This window comes from Priapulus caudatus, unplaced genomic scaffold (genome assembly GCF_000485595.1).
Source record: "Priapulus caudatus unplaced genomic scaffold, Priapulus_caudatus-5.0.1 Scaffold38, whole genome shotgun sequence".
Classification (NCBI taxonomy): Eukaryota; Metazoa; Priapulida; class Priapulimorpha; order Priapulimorphida; family Priapulidae; genus Priapulus; species Priapulus caudatus.
Genome location: NW_014577099.1, coordinates 459983 through 484857, shown reverse-complemented (window position 1 = coordinate 484857; position 24875 = coordinate 459983). Strand labels below are relative to the sequence as shown.

General features: G+C 37.6%; 4 protein-coding genes across 6 annotated transcripts in view; 2 read left to right on the top strand and 2 right to left on the bottom strand.

Moving 5' to 3' along the window:
• LOC106819037 (homocysteine-responsive endoplasmic reticulum-resident ubiquitin-like domain member 2 protein) overlaps nucleotides 1-708 on the bottom strand; it is a 26220-nt gene extending 25512 nt beyond the window's left edge. The window contains exon 1 of one of the 3 annotated variants that reach the window (XM_014823700.1): nucleotides 613-708. The gene's annotated coding sequence lies outside the window, so the exon portion shown is untranslated. The remainder of the gene's footprint in view (nucleotides 1-612) is intronic. The other 2 variants (XM_014823713.1, XM_014823707.1) reach the window with 2 other exon arrangements.
• Nucleotides 709-784: 76 nt separating this feature from the next.
• Nucleotides 785-15513, top strand: LOC106819026 (DNA topoisomerase I, mitochondrial-like). Its single transcript, XM_014823689.1, has 19 exons — nucleotides 785-884; nucleotides 1705-1805; nucleotides 2126-2339; nucleotides 2488-2760; nucleotides 5121-5200; nucleotides 5836-5875; nucleotides 6323-6499; nucleotides 6765-6919; nucleotides 7120-7357; nucleotides 7573-7695; nucleotides 9250-9437; nucleotides 9790-9934; nucleotides 10295-10438; nucleotides 11138-11392; nucleotides 11697-11811; nucleotides 12061-12188; nucleotides 12771-12865; nucleotides 13085-13234; nucleotides 13366-15513. Exons 2-19 carry the CDS (start codon nucleotides 1744-1746, stop codon nucleotides 13466-13468), a joined length of 2685 nt encoding a protein of 894 aa, XP_014679175.1. The 5' UTR covers nucleotides 785-884; nucleotides 1705-1743; the 3' UTR covers nucleotides 13469-15513.
• Nucleotides 15514-15609: 96 nt separating this feature from the next.
• On the bottom strand, nucleotides 15610-24217 carry LOC106819069 (transcription factor E2F5-like). Its single transcript, XM_014823733.1, has 9 exons — nucleotides 24068-24217; nucleotides 20459-20568; nucleotides 19489-19650; nucleotides 19151-19259; nucleotides 18799-18961; nucleotides 17480-17665; nucleotides 17183-17254; nucleotides 16965-17012; nucleotides 15610-16706 (listed from the first exon to the last, which is right to left on the bottom strand). The coding sequence occupies exons 1-9, from the start codon at nucleotides 24185-24187 to the stop codon at nucleotides 16591-16593; spliced, it is 1086 nt and encodes a 361-aa protein (XP_014679219.1). The 5' UTR covers nucleotides 24188-24217; the 3' UTR covers nucleotides 15610-16590.
• A 189-nt stretch (nucleotides 24218-24406) lies between these two features.
• Nucleotides 24407-24875, top strand: part of LOC106819096 (ribonuclease kappa-B-like) — an 8237-nt gene continuing 7768 nt past the window's right edge. Inside the window, exon 1 of the mRNA XM_014823760.1 lies at nucleotides 24407-24590. Coding sequence (XP_014679246.1) covers nucleotides 24513-24590 — 78 coding nt within the window. The 5' untranslated portion in view covers nucleotides 24407-24512. The remainder of the gene's footprint in view (nucleotides 24591-24875) is intronic.

Genomic DNA, 24875 nt, shown 5'->3' with positions numbered 1-24875 from the left:
GAAGTGTTGTCTCTTGGTTCTCGCCTAATTTCTTATAATTTGAATCTTTGTTATATAACGTTGGATATAGTGAACATTACATGACATGAGCGACGTAATATTTAGTGTGCATTATTTTGTATTTACAGTTTTACCTGCACGTGTGCAGCTACGCACGTGTTGAGTAATAAATTTGGAGATATCAAAAAGATGCCGAGTTGAGTATTGATTATCCCGCACGGAACGTAACGAAGTAATAATATTAATAATATCCGGTACCCATAAATAATCATATGACATATCACAATTAGTACTTTCTATACAAATGAAGCCGAGCCTTAACACAAAAACACATTTTCCCACCAGCATTACCGTCACGTTTTCCGATGTCAATACTCCGTTATAACCTATATATCTATCGCTATATCGATCGAAATATATATCATCGCTATGCCTATATGTATGGGCGTCGCTCCTAAGAAAGTGTTTCTGTCGTCTCGCCGCTCGGTAAATCCAACGAATGCTTCATAAAAACGTAAACAAAATATATCATGTTACACGTTGTAACTTGTACATTGATCATCTATACAGCAAAGACTAACTAATCTATCTCTATTATGGCAATATGATTACCTGAACCGTGTTAAATGTACCCAACTTTGCGAATAGATGAATTCACAACAAATGTAATATAATGCTGATGTGGTTATCGCAGATTTGTTGATCACTGATCTACTCTAGCGCCACCATGCGACGATTAATGTAAACCTTGACGGACACGAGCGCGACGCATGCGCAGAGCATTACCTGCGGAACTTTGTTCATTTTCGACGTCGTTCATTCTTCAGTCAGGATCAGATTTTTGATAGTCTGGATATCTAGAACTTCCTTACTTCTTCAAACCGGTAAGTATCGCTAGTTATATTGCTCATTATTTGCAACCAGTATGCAAATTTCGATGAGAAAATATTGAGATAAAGGGTAGTTTTACGGAGAGAAAATCTTGATTTTCTCTAGACAAAATGGCTCGTAAAAATTCTATGTCCCGACGACATCGTTTTCCAGCGATTTGGCGATTTTCTCCTTAGGTTATTTCTAAACCAGCATAGTTAATTCGCGATTTATCTGGCTAGAATTATTAACGCACCCTTTCTCTAACTTTCTAGTTAATATTGTACACTTCTGTAGTAGAACTATAAAGCAATGTCTATTCGTGTGATGCGTGGTTCACGTGGAAAATCCAGCACTTAGAAATTTTCCAGCCATTTTGTTGACCGTATGTACGTGCGCAAGTGGGCCATCGACCTGTTGTGTGCATTGGCTTGCTTTGTGTAGGCTGCAGCATAGGGAACTCGTGGCGCCTGTGGCAACTGTACGCGGGCTATAGTACTAGAGCTACGCAGACTACTGCTTGCAATGAACCACTATCCTATGCGATATAAATTAATATTATATACATGGTAATGTCATAGTAATGTACATGGTAATGTCAGCTACACGATGTGTAAGATCAAGTATTTGTCAAGTTTAGATGTAAACTATTTTATATTATAATACTTTAATAAGGAAAATTCAGTTATATATTCTTCTTTTTTCAATAGATTATATGGAAGTAAGGCAGTTATATTAATATCCATACTGGTAATGGTAATATGACTGAGTTACACACATATACATGTATTGTCTCTGGATGTCTCAGATATAGGTTATAGGTTATTGTTGCAGGTATAGTGAGTGTAAGACAGCACCACTGTATTACATATTATGGATGGACCAGTCCATCATGGGCCTGTGGCAAACCATACGGGTATTACTAATGGTGGAAGGTGAGAATTGTACACTAAAGTTTATTAAGACATTTTGTAAACCCTGTATATAACGTGAATGTAAGCATTAAATTATATCATGTGCAAATAAATATTATTAAAGTAATTATAGTTTTATTCATTTGTTTATTCATTTCATATCATTCAAATTATTTATTTCTGTTATTATTTTTTGTATATATGTATCATTTACATGGCCTACCCAAGGCCTACCAATTAATTGCCAGATAGATCTAATTGTTCTTCATTACCATACATAGTGATTAGTGCGCAATCAAATGTCATGAATCCAGCTTGAAAAGGTGAATATTATGTCACAGTGAGCATGTACTTGTGAACGGCCACAACAGCTCATCAGATGAGACGAAAAGATCCAAGGAGGGGAGTAGCAGCAAGCATCATGGGTCATCAAAGCATAGTGGCTCCTCGTCATCTCACAACTCAAAGAGCAAGCATGGATCATCCCACAGTGGATCCTCATTGAACCATAGCTCTAAGTCAAAGGAGAGCTCCTCCAGCTCAGGAGTACCAAAGGTAAATTTATCTTTAATGTATGTGCTTTTAGTAGGGTAGGCAATCACATGGAGGAAGAGGCCTGTAAAAAGCTTCTTTTCATTTTCCAATGATTGCCGAAACAGCAGACATACATGACATACATCATACATGTCATTGTCCATTACAGGAGTCTAGCTCATCTTCATCCAAACACCGTGATGACAAGCACAAGCACAGCAGCAGCAGCAGCAAGTCCAAAGACTCAAGGTCAAAGTCAAGTAGCTCCTCAAAACACAAGGAAAGTAGCAGGTCATCTTCATCTAAACCAAAGGATGGCTCCTCCTCTTCCAGTTCTTCAAAACACAAGGACAAACAGTCGAGTGACTCTTCAAAGCACAAAGACAAACACAAGTCTAGCCACAAGGAAAGTGAGAGGAGGTCATCTAGCAGTACTCTCAAGGTAATAAACGACTACATTGAAGCAAAGGTGATACTTGTATCCAAAACTCATTTTCAGACAGAAAATTAGTGGGGTGGGATGCAAATATCATTGACTTTAAAGGCATATTGAGATATTTCATAACACGTAAGCAATGGCAATCGGTTTCTTCATCTGTGCAGTAGAGACAAAAAGTTCTAGGTATAAATCTTTGTGGTACAACGTAGAAGGTCGTTTTAAAAGCATAAATCCTGTATGTAAGTATAGAGGTAGGTAGCCAAATGACATTGACCAACGTAACAGACTTCCCTTATTGACGCTGTGTCAGACACAGTATGGAATTGTAGTTTTAATTATTATATATTATTTTCATTACCTACCTTATTAAACAGAGTGTGTTATGTACTTGTGAAGGATGTGTGGAGAGTGACACTTAGGTTTAGTTAGCATTTATCAGTCAAGGGGAGTACTTTTGAATTCCTTACATATTAAAGAAATAAACAAATAGCTGTAGCTAATTATTTTGTTATGAATAAAGGTCACCTATGTTGGTTGTAAAAAGCTACCATTTCAAACTAAATCTGAATGAAAATAAAAACTTGGTTTCATAAATCGAGTGAGAGACATGACTGTTACCACTTGTGAAAGGGCTTGGGGTCATTTTTGTTGTAAAGCCTTCAACTTTGTTTGGAATTTTTGGTTCAACAGCGGGTGCCATAAATGAAACCAAATAAGTGGCAATATGTGAAGCCAGTCATTACATGAGTCATTATTAAGGTTATCTTGAGAAATGCATCTGCAAATGAAGATCTCTCTTATTAGAGTGCATAAGTGTACTACATGCTGCCGCAACACTACTGTCTTATTTTAGTATGCACTTGGCAATGCCTATAGTTGACCTTGGCTTAGCATGTCATTGAGCTCCAGCGGTAGATAGGTAATTAGATTTTGACACTAACAGCAGTCTGCTCGCTCAGTACGACAGCATTTCTGGGTCAGACAAGTACATTTGCAATACCATTTATTCAACTGGGCAAGTACAGTCTGGAAAGTGGTTTATTCTGACAATAGCTGTAACGTACCGGAACTATTGATGGTTTTCTACTGCTGTCGTGCCGGTAACAGGTTTGGAAACCATGCAATTATGCTGAAATGATATCGTGGTAATTATCATTGATATTGTGGTTATAATTTCAATGTTGCATTAGTCTTGAATACTTAATTTTAGCATAAATAATGGTCTCAGAAATAAGCACAACACCACCTAAAATGTAAATTGTAAGTAATTGAAGCATCACTTTATTTATTTACATGTCGAAGAGTTAGATTAGTAGAAAAAGTACTCACACAAGTCAATTTGTAGTGTAATTGTCAGATGAGTAACTGCTGTGACGAGTAGACCTTCGTGTAATCATGAAAACATTGATTTTACATGTTATACATGTGATCAAGAGCTAATAATACCTAGAGTGTACAACGGAAAAACGGGAAAATAGTGCTATTTCACGACTACATTATTCTACTTTGCCTGCGAGTCTAGAATAATTTCATGGTATTGCATTAAGTAGAATTCCTTGCTCTCTACAACAAGACCAACCGCTTGTCAATACGATACTCCTAGGCTGAGATATCGGCTCCTAAACCTCCCCTCCCACATGCCTTACGCCGCTTTGAATCCACATCATTCAGCAACCTACACGCGTCTAAGCATTGCTTCGTGAAAGTTCGGTTTTTCCGCGATAAATTTATGAATGAACGGTGCTTCGCCTATGCCCTTATCTTCCATTATCTTTCCTAGCACGGCTAATGCCCGTCATGATGGAGCCGGCTCCATCAAGTTTTTACAACGCAGCTCAGTTGCTCAGTGTAGTAAGAGTACCAAATTTGGGCATGTGACATCAATTATCAGCGCTCCAAGCGGTGACGGAAACCGATAGCCAAAATGCTTAGACGCGTGGCGGTTGCTGAATGATGTGGATTCAAAGCGGCGTAAGGCATGTGGGAGGGGAGGTTTAGGAGCCGATATCTCAGCCTAGGAGTATCGTATTGACAAGCGGTTGGTCTTGTTGTAGAGAGCAAGGAATTCTGCTTAATGCAACACCATGAAATTATTCTAGACTCGCAGGCAAAGTAGAATAATGTAGTCGTGAAATAGCACTATTTTCCCGTTTTTCCGTTGTACACTCTAGGTATTATTAGCTCTTGATGTGATGTGTATATATTTGTATATATATGTATATATATATATACATGTATACATACATGCATGCATGCATGCATGCATACATACATACATACATACATACCATCAAGAGTGTATAATAGAGATTATTATCTCTATTATGTACTCTTGATACCATACATGTTTGTGTATACTTCAGGTAGAAAATATCAAACAAGAACCAAAGGACAGTGCATTGGATTTCAAAGTAAAGAGTGAAACCATTACTATAAAAACAAGGTACAGTTATGTTGATAAAACAAATTGATACATACCTATTTGTGATAGGTGGTTGAAATCTGTGGTAAATGTTTACATCCTATTAATACCTAATTGTCTCCTGTCCAGGTTTGTAAGTTTGAGCGAGCCTGTTACTTGTTAAATTGTAGAGGGAAGGAGTAATTATTAAGGGAGTCATGATATTACATTATATGTTGATGCAATGCTATTTATTGTCGTTCTATTGTAATGTGTCATTACCTCCGCCAGGGGCTTGGCGGGGGTTATGTTTTCACCGGCAAGTGTTTGAGTGTTGGTTTGTGTGTTTGTGGGTTTGTTAACATGCATGTTTCAGTTCACTTCCGCTAGGTGCGCTGGCTGTAGACTAACAAACACGCAACCACAGGCTAAGGGGCAACCACAGTCCTCCCCCACCTGCATGCTCGCACTAATCCGGATCCAATTAATTATTTAATTAATTAATTAATTTTTCCACTTAATTAATTAATTAATTAAAAATTTCACATTGAGAGAATTCAGCTGCCTTGGCGGAGGTCTGTGCTCTCCGAGTGCTCTAGTTGTGTATGTTATTGCAATTTTGCTATGTATTCACAGTTATTAGTGAAAATTCATGGAAGTTTTTATCATTATTTTAGTGTAAAGGATGAACCAATTGGTGATGAAGAAATGCCACTAGTAAGTAGGAGTGATTTAGCTTAATTATATGCGGTGAAAGTTGTAGTAGTTGTACATCGATTGATATATCAAATTTACTTAGTAAAATCCAAACAAAATGTTAGCTGGAATAGTAATGCTTGCATGTTAGCATACTAACGGTAACCCAGATTTTCAATGGTATTTATGAGATATGAATTGTTGATTTAGTTAGAACTATTAAATGTTCAATGGTACACGGTTTGTAATATAATTTTTACTAACTTTGTGAATTTTTGCAACTGTTACTACCATGTAGTATAATATAATAAGCATGCAGGCATGAACACACTAATGTGTGCATATTACATAGTATTACGTTACTCTTATTTTATTTTATTAGGTTTCAATTTTGTCTTGCTGTTGGTTCTTGCGAAATTCTATTGTATTGAATTCTCACTTTATGAATAACACTACCTTTTTTTATAGAATGTTTCAACAAACTCAATAAAGAGTGAGCCACCAAAGCGAAAATTTGTTCCCTCCGATGACGAAGATGATGTGCCACTGTCAATGCGTATGGCACACGTTAAAAGGCAGAAAATCTCAGCGTCGCATGCTAAAAGCAAACATGTGGACAGCGATGATGAGGATGACATTCCGTTGGTGTGTGATTCACCTCGGTCTTAGTTTCATAATAAATCATTAATTCTTGTAGGGCCTTTCAGGTCTATAGTGTCTGGTTGTTATCCATTGGCCTTATTGCTGCTTGTTCATTTTTATTTATATTTGATCGTGTAAATTATTATCATTTTTATTTATATTTGATCGTGTAATTTAAATCATAACCTTTGCAAAATGCTGTGTAATACTAACTACCAGTGAAGCATTTTGATGTGTAAAATATTGGCTTGCTCACTTCACTTTAAAGAGTGTACGCACACAGAAGATCAAGAAAGAGAAACACAAAAAAGAGCACGATATCAGTAGCAAAGTTAAGAAGAAAGTTACAAATACTTCGTCTGAATCTGTATCGCCAAAGAAGAAGGTGAAAAAAGAGGAGCCCGAAGATCATGTATGGAAGTGGTATGTCAATGCAGTTTTTTTGGCTCAAGTGTGCTAACTGCAGTGTCTTTAGCTTGACTTATCTCTTGCTTGAACACTGTTACAAAAGCTGGTGACTTGTGACCAGTTGTCATATAATGTGGATGCATGCATCTATGCCACGAAACATGTTGTATTCTCCCATATTGACACAACGTTGAATGTCTCCCTGTGAATTTAAGGTGGGAGGAAGAAAAGAAGGAGGAGGGAGTGAAGTGGCGCTACCTGGAACACAGAGGACCCCTGTTTTCACCCAGCTACGAGCCCCTGCCTAAAAGCGTCCACTTTAAATATGATGGATCCGTGATGAAGTTGCGTCCTGAAACGGAAGAGGTCGCGGGATTCTACGCTCGATTCATCGAGCATGACTATACCACCAAGCCAGCATTCAACCAGAACTTCGTTAAGGACTGGAGAAAGGTGGAACCATTTGTATATCTTATCCTGACACATCTACTAAATGTAACTGATTAAAATTTTTGTGCCTGCATAGTGTGGGTGAGGGCATGTATCCTTGCAGTACTCTTGTATTGTGTTTGCCTCTACGCAAGTATTTGCGTAAACGTCTGGCTGATCCTATCGGTCAGTAATTGTTAGTTGAGACTTGTTACTCATCTGCTGTGTGATTTATGCAGGTAATGTCATCTGAGGAGAGACAGACGATCACAGATCTAAGCAAGTGCAACTTCAGAGAGCTGTTCAATCATTACCAGCAGGTATCGGAAGATCGTAAGAACAGGTCCAAGGAACAGAAGAAGGTAACTGTCTACAAATATGTCTTCTATCTAAGGATGTAGCCTGTCACGTTTTGTAATCGATGTGCTTAGACTAAAAATTTACCATTACTTGTAAAGTGTAGATATTTGAGTACCGTATTTACTTGTGTATAGGTCGCACCCCAAGTACATGAAGTATTGCCTTGAAAATTGGTACAAGATTAATTTAATGAAATACTGAATATGTATTGATATTGAATATTAGTGTCACGTTGAGTAGTCATTGATAATACAAGTCGCCATGTTGCAACACATTTATTAACAAAAGTAAATTATGAACATGGAGCACTAAACTGAAAATGCATTACGTATAACCATATTAAAGATCAATTAAGAATCAAGTGAAATTAATTCACAACGTAAACCAATTGAAATATATCAAATTTTTCTTCATCATTCTTAAATAAGCTCTGGGGCTTTTAGCCCTGTGAATAAGTAGCATCCCAAGTTTTAGCTCGCCTTGACATCGTCAAGATGAGCTATTGTCATGGGGTGTCGTACGTCCGTCCGTCAACATTTGGCTATGGTCAACGATAACTCAAGAACCGTTTGACCCACATGTTTCAAATTGCATATAGTTGTTACTCCTATGGGAGAGGTTTGAATGTCCTATTTTGGAGTACGCCAGTCGACCTACATTCGAGCCACGTCCACTTTTTGGCAAAAATGGAAATGGCCATAAGTCAGTTCAGGTTCAATAGATTTTGCTTATTAATGGTATGTGAATGAATGAGGACTGGCCCCAAAACATATCACACAGGTTTTGATATATTTTTTTTAATTATGCAGATTAGGTAGATTTTGGCAATTTTACTATGCATTTCAGTGTCTGCCTACGGTCAACGATAACTCGAGAACCATTTGACCCACATGTTTCAAATTGCATATAGTTGTTACTCCTATGGGAGAGGTTTGAACATCCTATTTTGGAGCATGCCAGTCGACCTACATTCGAGCCACGTCCACTTTGGCAAAAATGGAAATGGCCATAAGTCAGTTCAGGTTCAATGTATTTTGCTTATTTCTGGTATGTGAATGAATGAGGACTGGCCCCAAAACATATCACACAGGTTTTGATTTTTTTTTAATTATGCAAATTAGGTAGATTTTGGCAATTTTACTACGCATTTCAGTGTCTGCCTACGGTAACGATAACTCAAGAACCGTTTGACCCACATGCTTATTACTCCTATGGGCGAGATGACAATGTCCTATTACGTTTATTTCGTCTAACTGGTCAACAACTCTACAATCATACCTGAAACATTTATTTTCGCATCAAAACTTATGCATATATCATTATCAAGAGTATATAATCGGAGATATGCTATATAATGGGAGTTCTCCCATATATACTCTTGCTTTATATATCCCCCCTCTTTCTTCTATCACCACCTAGGTGAGCTACAGTGTCATTGACACTTTCATTTATATTGAATTTAGGTATAAACAAAGTGCAACTTATACACAAGTAAATATGGTGATTCTTAGGGTTGAGGCAAGCCATGTAGTAATTGTAATCATTTATGTCTGTAGAAATTGAAGGAAGAGAATGAAGCCATCCAGAATGAGTATGGGTTCTGCACGATGGATGGTTACAAGCAGAAGATCGGTAACTTCCGCATCGAGCCACCAGGCTTGTTCCGTGGTCGCGGTGACCACCCAAAGATGGGCATGCTGAAGAAACGCTTAATGCCCGAGGATGTGATGATCAATTGTAGCAAGTGAGTGTTGTCTGTGTAAATGTGTTAGGCCTGCATATATGCTTTTATGTGGGTAAGGAAGTGTGTTCTGGATGCAAACATTCCAAACCTGTTGGGCTGTCTATCTAACCTCTGGCTTGATGGATCCACCTAGTTTTCCTAATTTCCACCAGTCAGAGCAAACCCTCTTATAGCAGGCACCTTTGTTAGACTAGTTTCTCATCTTCTTCCTTCCTAGAAGTGTCTGGGAAATAATATAGACAGTAGGTGGTGAAAGATGTCAGGTTGTAGGTGGCAACGGGAAACCCCCCTTTTTTTCTTAGTGTGACCCAGTTAGTCTTACCTAGTTTTAATTGTATTGTATATGTCTCAGGGATTCTGAATTTCCCAAGCCCCCGCCAGGCCACAAGTGGAAGGAGGTCCGCCATGACAACAGTGTAACCTGGCTGGCGTCATGGACAGAAAACATACAAGGACAAAATAAATATGTGATGTTAAACCCTAGCTCAAAATTAAAGGTGAGAATAGTATGTCATCGTTTGTATATCCAGATCAGATCAAGAACATTTCTTGTTATAAAGCAAGGTCGTGGAAGTTAGGGAGATTCTTAAATTTGATTAAATAAAGATAATATGTTATAGCCATTTAGATGGATGGCATCTACCATTTCGCCCTATTTATTCTGAGTAATGAACCTACACTCTTCAACTTTGAAATGTAGAATCATGTTGAAAAAACTACATACCTAACTTGAATTTAAAAGATCGATGTTAAAATGTGTTATATCATGTATATTTATCATAAATAGAGAGTATGGGAAGGGCTAGTAGCTCTTTTCAATGTGGTTATATTAGTTGACCCGTTTTGCATATGTGTAGGGTGAAAAGGACTGGCAGAAGTATGAAACTGCACGCAAGCTTAAGAACCACGTTGAAAGGATCCGAGCTGTATACAGGGAGGATTGGAAGAGTAAAGAGATGAAAACTAGACAGAGGGCTGTGGCCCTCTACTTTATTGACAAGGTACATGCTATAAGTAATAGGTACAAGTTGCATGACAAGAATGATACTTGTATGTTTTAAAGAAAAATAAAGGCTATGCATATGGTCATTTCCTCTCTGGCACAGCAGATTAAGTGCTGCTTCAAACCACAGGAGATCTTGCCGAGGCATGACCAACATTAAAACAGACTGGCAGCACCAGGTGTGGGCGTAACATAAGCGTGTTGGTCCACGTATGATGCTGTGGACATGTTATATAATCTCCATTTGTCAGAAAGAAACACGCATAGACTGCTGAAGTGGTGATTGCATCATCAACTTGCTGTGGTTTAGCATTTGTGCAGTGACCGAGTGGTGAAGCGAACGAGTGGTCGTCAGATTTATTGTTGATACTTTCGCTCCTGTTTAGTATACGTGCAGGGGCGTAGGTGCAGAGATGCATTGTATTATTACTACACACAATTTGTCTTTATTTACTAATATAATTAATTAAGATATTTAAATTTTGCCTCATTTTCTAAAATTCTGCAAGCCCTTGTGCAATAAATCTTCTGTGAGCTAATGGTTGCTTAGGGCCAGGATCGATGATTAAACTAACGATTCCGTGCTCCCCACTGCAACGTAGCATCAAATTCCTCTGCTCTCCACGCGGTGTGCTGCACGGTTAATCCCGAACACGCCGTGCGAGTAACCATCGTTATCTCTTGCCTCATGTGACAGCTGGCGCTGAGAGCAGGCAACGAGAAGGAGGAGGGCGAGACTGCGGACACGGTCGGCTGCTGCTCGCTGCGCGTCGAGCACATCAAGCTGCACGAAGAGGTCGACGGACAGGAGTGCGTCGTCGAGTTTGACTTCCTCGGCAAGGACTCGATCCGCTACCAGAACCGCGTGCCCGTTGAGAAGCGCGTCTTCAAGAACCTGCAGCGCTTCATGGAGAACAAGCGCAAGGAGGACGACCTGTTCGACCGGCTCAACGTGAGTGTAGCCGGTCGGCTGCGGCCGCGGGAACGTCGAATTTGGCGGGAGTTTGGCGACGATGTAGTCTGGAACTTGACCGGTGTACTTGAGCCACATGAATTTGATGTTTTATTTCTTAGAATATTTGAGGGTGTGTGTAGGATAATACCAACTACTTAAGAATTTTTTCTGTTGGCATTCGTTTCGTAAGTTGCTTTAGAAATCAAATGAACTGCACGAGCGAATGGAAAATAAAAATTAGTTTGTTAACTGGGTATTAGTAGTTTCTGTGTAGTTTTGTGAAAGTAGTCTTGTGTTGCAGACATCGATTCTTAACAAGCATCTTCAGGATCTGATGGAAGGCCTGACTGCTAAGGTTTTCCGTACGTTTAACGCCTCAAAGACTCTACAAGACCAACTAAGTCTCCTGACCAAAGGTAAACCAATATTTACGTGCTACCATCTTTGACCATATTTTTTTGGCTAAGTTTTTTTGTTAAAGTGACAGTGGTGTGGAATAGGAATCGAATTTTAACATTGAAAAGCAGAGTTACATAATTTGTGCAACTGAACATGGGAAAAATTGTACATTATAATATAATTTTTTGTGAATTTTTTTGTTACTTATAAAAAATTACGTTATGAAAAAGAATTAGTTTGCAAAAATTATATTTTATTCGTTTTAGCCGAGGATCCCATCACAGCCAAAATTCTGTCCTATAACAGAGCTAACCGAGCTGTTGCACTTCTATGTAACCACCAGAGGGCAGCGCCAAAGACATTTGGTCAGCAGATGGACAGGCTAACGGAAAAGGTGTGTTCCTTTGGTTATCAGCCATTAACTAAATTTTTAGCACATATGACATAGTCAGATGTAGCTCATGCAAAAGCAATAACATCCAGTGTCAGTATCCAGTTCTTTCTACTATAGTGACATATACATGGAATGCTCATGTTCTGGGTAAATGTACCATACTGAACAAATGGCTCCCTCCACATGTAAAATTTTTTTAGATAATATATGAAAAATTATTTTGGACTGTTTTTCAGTTGAATGTCAACACAGTTTAAAATGTCATGACCTATCCATGTATTATATGTAACATCGCTGTTTTGTGTTAGTATAGACTGTTTGAATAGTAATAAATCATCTTTGCATATTAATCAAGCCAGCTCCACCACTTGACAAGCAATGTCACACTGTGGCCCTTGCCAGTATCTAATGTGACTTTCCTCCATATGGTCCCCGCAGGATTCACATCTTACTAATATGTGTGTGGTATTATTGTGTGTACAGCCAGTTGATCAGTTTCCCATATCATGTGTTTGTACAGAGGTCTATTTTTTAGCAGCATTTTACTACTTTATAAATACGTTTTCTCTATTTTCAAATCAGATCAAAGAAAAGAAACTTGTTATTAAGGCTGCCAAGAAGGATATGAAAGTAGCTAAACACGAGTACAAGGACACTGGCTCACAAGGCAAGGGAAAGTAAGTGTAATACCCTATGTTTATTATATGTTGAACCTAAGCATTAATTATAGAACAGTTATTAATGCTGTAATTTATTATTTATCATCTAAAATAAAATTTATTTATAATAATTGATAAAAGAAAACAATATAATCTCTCACCTATTTGCTAAGTTTACTCTTTTTTCTTGCTGTCACCCTGTATAATTCTATGTGCTGTTTTCTCCACCTATGCTAGTCTCTATGAGAAGAAGAAGAAATCGGTTCAAAGGCTAGAGGAACAGTTGACGAAACTGGAGGTTCAAGCTACTGACAAGGAGGAAAATAAAGAGATTGCTCTTGGAACCTCCAAGCTGAACTATCTTGATCCCAGGATTACTGTAGCATGGTACGTTAAGCTAAAACATAACTAGCATATGCCATTCTCTGCGTATGTGTGTGCATGTGTGTGTGCTTGACTTGTGTGTGGATATGTATTACACCTCACTGTAGACATAACGTAATATAACACTTTTTCAGGTGCAAGAAGTGGGACGTCCCAATAGAGAAGATCTACAATAAGACTCAGCGAGATAAGTTCCGCTGGGCAATTGACATGGCTACTCCCGACTACGAGTTTTAACACAAGTGGTTTTTTTAGGAAAGAAGCGTACCTGTAATTTTATCATGCTGGTATATGTTTAAATGCAGTCATCCACTTTTCGAACTTAAAAACATAACGAGTTATTTGTAGATAGCGTGAACCCCGCTATGGGCGAATACATAATGCCAATGACACAGTATAGAAATGCAGGGTAGTTCATGCATTCTTGTTATGTGCATATTTCCTCTGAAACGTGTTCTTGGTGTGCTTACACAGTGTACTGGGTGATAGGGAAGGTGTTAAATATTTACAATGTATTTTCACAACTGTAACTATTAATTATAGTTCATGAGTGACTCGCTTCATAAAGTAGAAAGATAGCAATTGAACCTGGGTCCAAAAATCAAATAAGGCACATATTTTGGAATCGTTCAAATACTTGAAATGCAATGGTGCAACTAACAACGTTTCTGTACTTCGGCATACTGATAAGAATTATCCTTTATTGTTAGTTGGTCATTATCGACAGTTGATGCAGAAGATGACGCCTGATAACGACTACTGCTATCAGCATGTCATCATCCCGGTTTATATGCATATGACAGAACTTGTATATGAATAGTCCATACTATTGTGTTGTGAATGTATCTCTCAGTATTGTTTGATGTTTTGGTGTTGCCTAATGTGCATGTATGCATTACCTTTCCATACCTTTACCATATCACTCTATACGAGGACTACAAGATAGTGTTTTGTGTTTGCATGACCTATTTAATCGATTCAGCTGATATGTTCAGACATTTAACAGTATGAGATCATTGTTCTTATGATTAGGAATGTTTAGGGCAGTGCTAAGTGCATTTCAAGGTCGAAACAAGGCCTTTGTAAAGCATGAGCACATGATAGCAGGTGATGCTACTACTGTTCTTCACATCTGTATACTTTTCGGACGAAGCTTTCATCATCTCTGCACATAAGATTGTAACATGCCAGTCTCGTCATATGTTAAATTTTTGTAATTTCTCATACTGTTCTTGTAAACTTTCAAACCTAATTGGGACCTTTCGGCAGATGTGATTAAACTGCGAGCCGTCAGTTCAGGTGTTTATCATTACAGTGTACGTAATATATTTGTATAGCTGTGTATAGTAGCTACTTTTACCTTGATCTTTCATGTTTGCATTTCTTTGCATTCTTTTTATGAACTACAGTGGTCGCGTAGTGCACTGATTTCAGACGTCAATTCATTTGCTCCAATGAAAACTAATATTACTCTTAAGCACTCCTTCTCTCATCACAGGACCATACGTGGTTGGCTGACTGCCTTCCAAGCACCACTTTAATAGGATTTTGTATAGGGTGTATGCATATGTACTATAATATTTTATCATGAATTTTAGGTGAGGGTTCTGTTGAAAGCATTCAGCGTATGTGTGAGAAGTAAGGATTACACTATTGAAGTGCATTCCTGAACTGTTTGTTATTGGAAAGTTGCAATTTTAAACTTAGAATAATTTTATTTATTGCAGTTAAGTGTGGCAATGCGCGTATGGGGTGATCACACCCTCATCTGGTCGTCACATTCCCCCACCGTAAAATGAACTAAGCCGTGCTTTAATCGCATCTAGGTATCCTAATAAAATAACTGCTATATCTTATACATATATAAAGTACAGTTTACTAACTATAGTAGTCTTGACTTGTGTCTAACATTAGTTTGCTCTGCTTTTAACTTGAAATTTGTTAGTATGCAGTATAGTGCTATAGTAACCAATGGCCAAAGCAGCTCTACCACAAGTCATTACTGTGCAAGCTGTATCATTTGGGTTCAACTGAATTTCATTTGCATCATTCCTGTAAATCAATTGTAAAAGGCACATTGCATGGTGCATGTATTAAAATTTTGCAGCTTTATATCCTTATCAGAATTGGATATGTTTCACGTACCATGAAAATTTCAGCAATGACAATTAATCTAGTGACTTAAAAAATCTTTTTTTACGGTTCAAGATATTACATCTACATAACAATTGTATCATTTGTAAACCCAGCTGTCACAATAAATACGCCAGTTGTGTACGTCAGCTAATTTTTCTTTTATTTTGAACCCATAAGTGTACTAATTCGACTAGTATTATGAATGATGAAGTTGTACTTGGTTTGCAAAATATAAAGAAAAGTTAATGGAATAATTACATCAAACTTTATTGAATCTTGAACGGTAGGTAACATGTCTTTTGTGTCTGTATATTAAATGTCCAGAACATTGCCAACTATTATACAAAAATTGCCCGAAATTCACATACATGTATTACATGTAATAGTAACATGTGCCTCAACTCACATTTACACATACTGCACAATAACATTATTACACCTGAGGTAAAATAAACGCAATTCGATTATTACAGTGTTGGCAATAATTATACCTCAAAATATAATCTAGCAAATGAAATAATTGCTAAACGTTATCATATAAAAAGCTTTATACTACTATAGATAACAGTGATTATTTACATATAACGGTAGAACAAAGTCCAAGGCCAAAAGTTGTTCCAAGAAACAAAAATGTGTATTTTTACACAAAGCTTGTAATGAGCAGGTACTCAAATTTCAAGTTATATTTTGCCAGCGTGTTTGCCATGCAAATGAGGCACTGACATCTATTACACGAGAAATTATATTAAAAATTTTAGTTCCTTGTTTTCAACAAAATTATAAATGAACTATGAGCTGGTCAGTACTTAACATACTTGACAAAGTACCCCTCAATCACCACATAGGGGATCAATTTCCTTGTTTTTCTTTTCGGTTGTAACAGGAAATAATTAGAGAGCATAGTACACTCACTCTTCTGTACCAATTTACCCTCCAAGCGAGCAAGAGAAGGTACACCTGTCATTGCTGCATTCACAGCAGTCTGTATGCATATCCCAACTGGAACAGGAATGAATCCTACATGCCCATACTAAAGGCTACGGAAATGATCATCTACAACTGACTTAAAAAATAAATATGCACTCCAGCCCTGCCACATACACATCCATGTTTCAATGACATTGACACTTGCAAAGCATGCAGCCCATCATAGCTCCTTGTCTGATTTCTGTGTGGTTACAGTTGCTGGCCCAACGCCGATGCATCACAACACTGCCTAACTGCTACAGGGACAACATTGGAACATCAAACAGGTCTGTCACTCCCTCCGTGTCATCAAGGTTGAAGTAGTAGTCCCGCTCACTAGGCGGAGGACTGAGACGCAACAATGGGCCAAACACTGAAACACAAGAACATACCACTGTATGATTGCTTACTACAAACATGGAATACATTGGAAGAGTAACTCGACAGGTTATTTTTTTCTTACTAATTTCTTATGAAGAAAAGCACTCAATTTTAAATTAATCAAAAATTGCATTAAAACAGTAAGGAACTCCTTTCAATGAGGACCAAATGATTTATAAATGATTAATAATTTGAAGCTTGCAGTGCACCGAGTAATAATCTGAAACATATATATATATACAGCACATACTATCTGATGACATGAGGTCGTCAATAAACTCTCCTCCCATAGAAGGATCTGAAAATAACAAGAGCTATATTATTCAAAAGATTATTCCAGGTAATATATATATATATATATATATATATATATATATATATATATACATATAAGATTACATGATTGCTCTATGCCTACAATTAATTCATAGAATTATCATGTAACTACCATTTTAGTAAAAAATGTACCTCGTATAGCATCAATGAAGAGTTCATCTGCAGGAAGCATATCTGTGTCTATAATTGTACTTGTGCTTGGTCCTGGAATCCATAAACACTCACATCAAACATTCAACAAATTACCACCATCCTGACTTCCAAGACATCATGTCTTGGAAAATACATAAATATGTAACGAAAATAAAGGCTCCTTAGTTGTTCTGGAAGGGCATACATTTCAATTCTCAGCAGCGTATACAATTGACACACAAATTACATGCACCCATGAGCAGATATTATGACTCAATGCAGAGCACATGGCATTACCTGAGTTAATAATCTGTTGTTGTTGTTGTTGTTGTTGTTGTTGTTGTTGCTGCTGCTGCTGCTGCTGTTGTTGAAGTGGTTTTCGTGGGGAACTTCTGGTAGTCATACGTGAGGGTGCCACCTCCACGCTCTCCTGTTGCTGAACCTTTTTGCCTCTTCCACGTGGAGATTTCCCGACTTTTCCAGCTAAACATAATTTACAAGTTCAAGCAATGAACATTACAGCTTGACAAAGTCAATAGATCAGTTTTCAATGAAAACTCCGGTATCAGTAACGATTTTAGGTTATCTATCATTAACAAGGAGAGGGCTCCGAAGGGGGTTAAGTCGATATATGGATTTTTACCAAATTTAATAACCTTCTATGTAATTTTTTGGCACGTTATTTTCACCTAACAAACAGGAATAGATTGAAAACAAACAGGAATGTAAAATATTGTTAAACAATTTAACATAGCTGGAAATTAAGGCGTCCCGATTAGCCAATCAAGGCACGTCAGACGCAACATGCATTAAAGACTTGGGGAGAACCCTTATTATACTGTCTTACACAGATGTTAGTTATTTACTAAGAACAAAAACACAAATAAAATTTCAATGTATACATTTTCAATGTTTGCCTATAGTTTGCAATAATTCCTTACTGGTTTAGTAAGGTGTTTAAAGGGATACATTACTATAGGTTCTTTGGATAATTTCAGATAAAATAGGTTAAAATTACGCTACATAAAAAGTTTTATGCTTCAATATTCATCAGAAATATTTTTTAAAATTCTTTTAACTGACGGCTATACCGTTGCTTACAGCGATGGTGGCGCCACGAAGCGCATCCAGTGGAAAAGTTATGCAAAGCAACGTTTCGGCTACAGGCTACAGACCGAGGGTGTTTCTTATTTTTTAATTTAAGAGCAGAAGGATTGCAATATCTTATAAACGACACTTAGTTTCAATTATAATATTGACGAATTTGTCCTAAAATAAATATAGTTTAATAGCATTTAGGTATAAATATTATCGCACTTTTGTAATTAGCCCTTGGTCTGTAACCTGCAAAATGAATTGGCAAATGCGCAACTTTTTCAGGGTGGCAGCACAATCATGGGTGTCATGTCAGCGCCCAAAAATCAAGATTTCGAAATTCAATGTTGTTTTATGATAAACGTCAATGTGTAATTATAGAAATTTGTAGGTATATGCTATTATTTATGAATCTATTATCATAATATACTTGCAAATTCTTGGTAAAAGTATCCCTTTAACTTTAATCCTAATATTAACTGACTATTAGAAATTTGGTGCATAGTGTAAACATCAATTACCGGGAGATTGCACATCTTGCTTGATTACCATGTCAGGTGGTGGAGGCACTTGTACCACGACAGGACTTGATGAATCAGTATCCTTATTGACGAGCAAAACATTGATGGGACCCGAATGGCTTTTAAGATGAATCTGGTATTTCTTTGGTCCACCTATTACAGCCTGTTAAAAACCACATCATCATTCACCACACAGCATATCCAAAAAGATGGGAGGTCTGCCAGCATGTAAATACATATTATAATAAATACTCTATACTGCGTGGCTGTGTGAGTGCATGCGCACGCTAAGCAATTGGGCTAACAAAATCTAACAGCACATTATTAACAAGCTGACATGAATGGTGCTTACATCTTCTGGCACAGGTACTTCTAACTGTGTTCCTGAAGGTGCCTGAATGGCAAGCATTGTATCGCCCTCAAAGCATCGACAAATGTCATCGTGTGTCACATATGCTAACGTAATACAGTGTTAGGGATAAATTATGAATACTACAAACAATGAAAAGACAAGTGTTATGTTGTTCAAGTGCCACACCTGGTGATGAACCAAGTAGTATTCAAAAGTTACATTAAGGTGCAGCAAAATTGAAACTTTGAGTTACATAACTTACACCCATAGTATGACTACTAGATTAAGAGAGTTACAGCAGTGCACTCATCGAGCTAGTGATACGAATAAAAGGATATTTGTGATTGTTCACATCATCTGTAATGTTTCGTATGCTTTGCTGAACCCATGACCGATGTTGATCAAGTTCCTTCTCAATTTTCTCGAGCTCTGTTATCTCTTTCTTCAGCAGCACCAGCCGATCTGTAACTTCTCTCGAGTTGCATGCTGGGCCACCTCCCCTAAAACACAAGTCCAATCTCTCGTTTAAACTGTGTCACAAATTCTTATTATGAAATAAATTATTATTAAAATAAAACAATTAATGTTAGTAATAAAAGTAATTATTAGTGAAATTCCTAGTATGAGAAAAAAGGCTACGTTCACATGTTATGACCACAAATTTCATATAATCAGGAGTAGATAATAGAGAAGGAGTGTGACTTCAATAAACAAGGGAAATTCGTCATTTACTAGCCTTAGAATACCTACGATTTACTACGGGTAACTCAACCAACTTGAGCTCAAATCGTACACAGTACATTCGCCTAGCATCGAGCAAAATCGTTTCCTCGTATACACCCGCAATCCGGAGATATAGACTAAAACGTACGACACGATTTTCCATTATGTTGCCAGCAAACTAAATGTGTAAACCGCCTAACTCGAAACAAAAGGCAGCTACTAACGACTCTTGCGCCCTCGGCGATGTGGTGTGGCTCGCTGAGCTAATCTTTGACCTATTTACAGCTGCCTTTTGTTTCGAGTTAGGCGGTTTACACATTCAGTTTGCTGGCAACATAATGGAAAATCGTGTCGTACGTTTTAGTCTGTATCTCCGGATTGCGGGTGTATACGAGGAAACAATTTCGCACGATGCTAGGTGAATGTACTGTGTACGATTTGAGCTCAAGTTTGTTGAGTTACGCGTAGTAAATCGTAAGAATTCTAAGGCTAGTAAATGACGAATTTCCCTTGTTTATTGAACTCCTTCCCTATTATCTACTCCTGATATAATGTACCATACTGCAGTAATGCAATGTTACTTACTTCCACTGTATGCTGTTTTTAGATCGTTTCTCAATCAAACCAATGCCTTCCAACACATTTGTGATATCGTATATTCTACGCTTTTGTCGCACAGCTAGCGTGTCAGCAGCCTGAGGAAAACGTTCAGAAGGTGTTAGTGATGTCACGATCATCGATTATACTCGATCATCGGTTGAACAGTGGCTCGAACCAAGCGCTTAGTGATGTCACGATCATCGATTATACTCGATCATCGGTTGAACAGTGGCTCGAACCAAGCGCTTGGTTATCAAAATCCATAATAGATTTCATCAAAAAAAAGAAAGAAAGAGAATCAGTACATGTATTATACACACAGTAGTAAACAGTGCAAAACAAACAGTAAACAGGGCTAAACAAACACATACATGCACACACGTACATGCACACGACGTTACGCACACGCAGGCATTCAACACCCCGAGTAACCGATTGTAACCGATGATCGGTTACTTGGGTCCAACCGATGATCGATTACGAAATTACAACCGATTGACAACACTAGAAGGTGTGCATAAAATTGTCAGACAGATGTTGTCTGGATATAGGTGCGATTCACTAAGCTGCTACACCGACGTCCACTCTGCCCAACACTGTCCAACTCTGCAGCAGCTAGACACCAGGGGTAGCTGTGTTTGGGCACATATACTTTGTATTAGCATGTATTATGCCATATATATAAAAAGGAATTGCGATATATCGTTAAATTCCAAAATAGCCTAGTTAAATTAAGTATATATACCAGGCTTAATGATGTCATGTGAGTGTTTTTAAAATATTATATCTCAAATAAATCGAAAAGTAAAAACAAAAAAATGTAGACAAATTAGGTCTCAGCTATTATTGGACAAATTACTAATTACTCTGACAGTATAAAAACTACTTGCCGCTATTGCATACAAAATAGCAAATAACATAGCCACGTTCTTTAGTGTCATGTCAATTGCCTTGTGATTGGTGCTACTAGACAAAAAGGCATCTCATTGACATTGAGTGACATATACAGTTCTAGACTGGTCGCTATTCCCATAGGCAAGTTACCATCAACAAAGTCCATTAACAAGATCTCGCAAGAAAGAAGTGGCTCATCATGACATATTACCATGTCAACAAGAAGTCAAGAAATAAAATTTCAATCACTTAAAGCCTTTAAAGGGATCCTTTACTCTAGGTTCTAGGGTTATTTTCAGTTAATATCTAGGTTAAAATTACGCTACATAAAAAGTTTCATGGTTCAATCACCATCAGAAATATTTTTTTTTAATGTTTTAAATCTAACAACTACAGTTTGGTTACAACGACGGTAGCACCACTTCAAAGCACACGATCTGATAAGTTGCGCAAAACGACTTTTCAGCCAAGGACTACAGACCGAGGGTGTTTCTTATTTATTAATTTAAAAGCAAAAAGATTGTAATATCTTATAAACGACATATAGTTTCAGTTATATTATGGATAAATTTGTCCTAAAATGAACATTGTTCGGTTAAATAGCATTTAGGTATAAATATAATTGCACCTTTGTGATTAGCCCTCGGTCTGTAACGTGCAAAATATATTGGGAAATGCGCAACTTTTTCAGGGTGGCAGCACGGTCGCAGACTCGCAGGTGTCAATGGCGCCGTTCAAATTTAGTAGCGTTGATGTATAATTAATTATAACAATTAAATTAGGTATCTGGTAACAAGTACGTGTGGGTATAGACGATTTGTTATACAGTAAGTACAGTTGTATGCAGTAAAATCCTAGTCTACTAGTCTAGTATCCCTTTAACTATTTGATGAAAGCAAAGATGTATGTAGAACTTAGAAAGTAAGAAAGTATGAGTGAGTGTAATAAGACATGTTAGCCTTACTATAGACACTTGCTATGACACAAGCAATACCAGTCAAAATGAAAAAGAGACAGGTCTGGAAGCCTGTGCGAAATCCTCAAAAATCTAATATAGCTCACCTACAGACCACCGACTATCTCCACATTAGTGCCAAGTATTTATCCTGTTATCATGCAGCTCCCTCCACTCACACATGTTACCAGTTAGGTGGTAACCCAACATGCAATTAGATCTGCTTAAATATCTGGCAATACCACATTTATGGGTGAGATTCAGTGTGTTAGCCAGAGACCCGTCTACCCGTCTTTTGGACAGCCTATTCTTGGATGAGACGGATGAAATTTGATAGAGACGGCATGAGGGAGGCTCAATTTTATATATTATACACCTTGTATAACTAACAAGGTACTGCTTAAAAGAATATAAAATCATATCAGATTCCTGTCTCTTTGGCATTTCAGACTAAATTTCTTCCATTTTAAGGTCAGGCCCTCCCCCCTAAGGCGCTTCGCACCCACAGCATCCTCGCTACGCTCAGACGGTGAGACTCCCTGATTTTTTACCTGGCCAAGTTCACCCTGGTGAGATTCCATCACAACCTCATGCTTTGTTGTTAGTAATTACCATGGATCGATACATTGACCTTGGTAAAGGTTACAACAGCTGCTATGCCTTGCCCTAAGACCAACCTATATAACTAAAGCAGCAGATGAACCTTATATTCCTATCTGCAGCTTCACACAGCATTTACTGAGATTTAGATTCAGATGATAGGTATCTATTGACAGCAATTTTCTTAGCTGATACACAAACAGCAATCGTTTAGGCAAAGTACCTAGCATATACCATCACACATCAGACCCACACAGTATTCCTATTAATATTATGAAAATGAATTAAAAAAAGTAAATTACATTTTATTTTTAACTTTAATGTAACATGGTCATGCTTTTTGTGCTTACCTTTATGAATAACTGCAAAGAAGCAATTTGTAAAATCACATTTAAACTGCGATATCCATTTAACTCCATGTATTTGCTTTGTGTTAAAATCTGTCAATTTCCGATTTTAGTTTTAACTCAATAACTGATCTCAATGCGAATGGATTCATTTGAGCGATTACATGTGATACTCTCTGTTGTATCCGCACTAATATCTAGTAGCGGTCTATCAACCTATGCGAGTCCATTCAAAATAACCACTAACGCTACGACATTTAACTATTGTAACCACTAGCTAATAAGCTATGTACGCCACAGGGGCATGTCACGTACTCCGTGGCCCATAAATATTCTGTTTCTACCTAATTTGGCTGCTCTCTAATAACATGCAAGCTTTCAAATAAACCCGGAGTAGATTGGCAAACACCCAAGGGGGACTGGCTATATTCTATGTTGTATTATGTATATATTAATGGGCCATAATTATTAATAATAATATATAGTATTAGTATATATATACAACATAGAATATAGCCAGTCCACCTTGGGTGTTTGCCAATCTACTCCGGGTTTATTTGAAAGCTTGCATGTTATTAGAGAGCAGCCAAATCTGGTAGAAACAGAATATTTATGGGCCACGGAGTACGTGACATGCCCCTGTGATGTACGCATATAAAGGATGCCACCAGTTTTTTAAAGTGAACGCGTGGTCTCAGACGCTCACAAATAAAACCATTTCATAACAACAACACTAACTTTGTCTACTCTGCTCTTAACGTAAGATTTAACGTTAGCAAAATAAAACATAACACCAACCACTTTGAGGTCCAATACTCCATCCTTAGCCTCTTGCAACAACGAAACAAATTTTGTTGTCAGAAGACCCAAACTTTTCTCATGACGGCTCGGCGTGCCGAGATCTACAGTTGCTGCCATGTTTGTGTGTGCAAAATCCCCGGATGTGGTAACGGCTCTGTTGTTATGATAAATATATTTTTGTATATCAATTTATGTATTCCTGCTAAATTCTTAACGTGGTTAGATCCCATTATTATAGTATGATTCTTTATTGATGCGTATCTTATGTAGTAACAGGCAGTTTTTTACAAAATCGAAGTTACTGTAATGAACTAAAATAGCAAAGCTTTCATATTTGGCCTAAAGGTGGGGGTACAGTCGTTAGGTAATCTATTGCAAACCAGTTGTTACTTTTATATTCCAATTTTAAGTTCCTCGTTTGTCGAATACATAACGAGTTAAAATGGTTTCGTGTCGTATTTGCGGACCAAAACTATCCATCTGCTGTACATTAACTAGCCTTTGGGGAATAATTATGCTGGTAAGTAATACTATTATTATTGGTAAATGCTAAAATGGTACCGGTACTGCGGTAGGCCTATTGCTGTCAATGCTGAAGGGGTCGTTGTCGTATCAGGTAGGCACAGATATGTACCCGAGGTACATATATGTATACACAAAGTGTACCAGACTTGTACTACAGAAGTTTACCCTACCCCTAACTCTAGCCCTAACCCTAACCCTAAACATACCTCATAAAAATATAAACATAATAATTAATACTATTTACTAAACAACCTAAAACTACCTCGGGTACATATCTGTA

What these genes read in the sequence shown, in the direction of transcription:
- LOC106819026 (XM_014823689.1), top strand. Translation starts at nt 1,744, where the DNA reads ATGGATGGACCAGTCCATCATGGGCCTGTGGCAAACCATACGGGTATT. An exon ending in TCGTTAAGGACTGGAGAAAG is followed by an intron (nt 7,358 to 7,572) that starts GTGGAACCATTT and finishes TGATTTATGCAG; the next exon opens with GTAATGTCATCTGAGGAGAG. An exon ending in GGCTCACAAGGCAAGGGAAA is followed by an intron (nt 12,866 to 13,084) that starts GTAAGTGTAATA and finishes CACCTATGCTAG; the next exon opens with TCTCTATGAGAAGAAGAAGA.
- LOC106819069 (XM_014823733.1), bottom strand. Translation starts at nt 24,187, where the DNA reads ATGGCAGCAACTGTAGATCTCGGCACGCCGAGCCGTCATGAGAAAAGT. An exon ending in GAGTATTGGACCTCAAAGTG is followed by an intron (nt 20,569 to 24,067) that starts GTTGGTGTTATG and finishes CGTTTTCCTCAG; the next exon opens with GCTGCTGACACGCTAGCTGT. An exon ending in AAGTACCTGTGCCAGAAGAT is followed by an intron (nt 18,962 to 19,150) that starts GTAAGCACCATT and finishes GGTTTTTAACAG; the next exon opens with GCTGTAATAGGTGGACCAAA.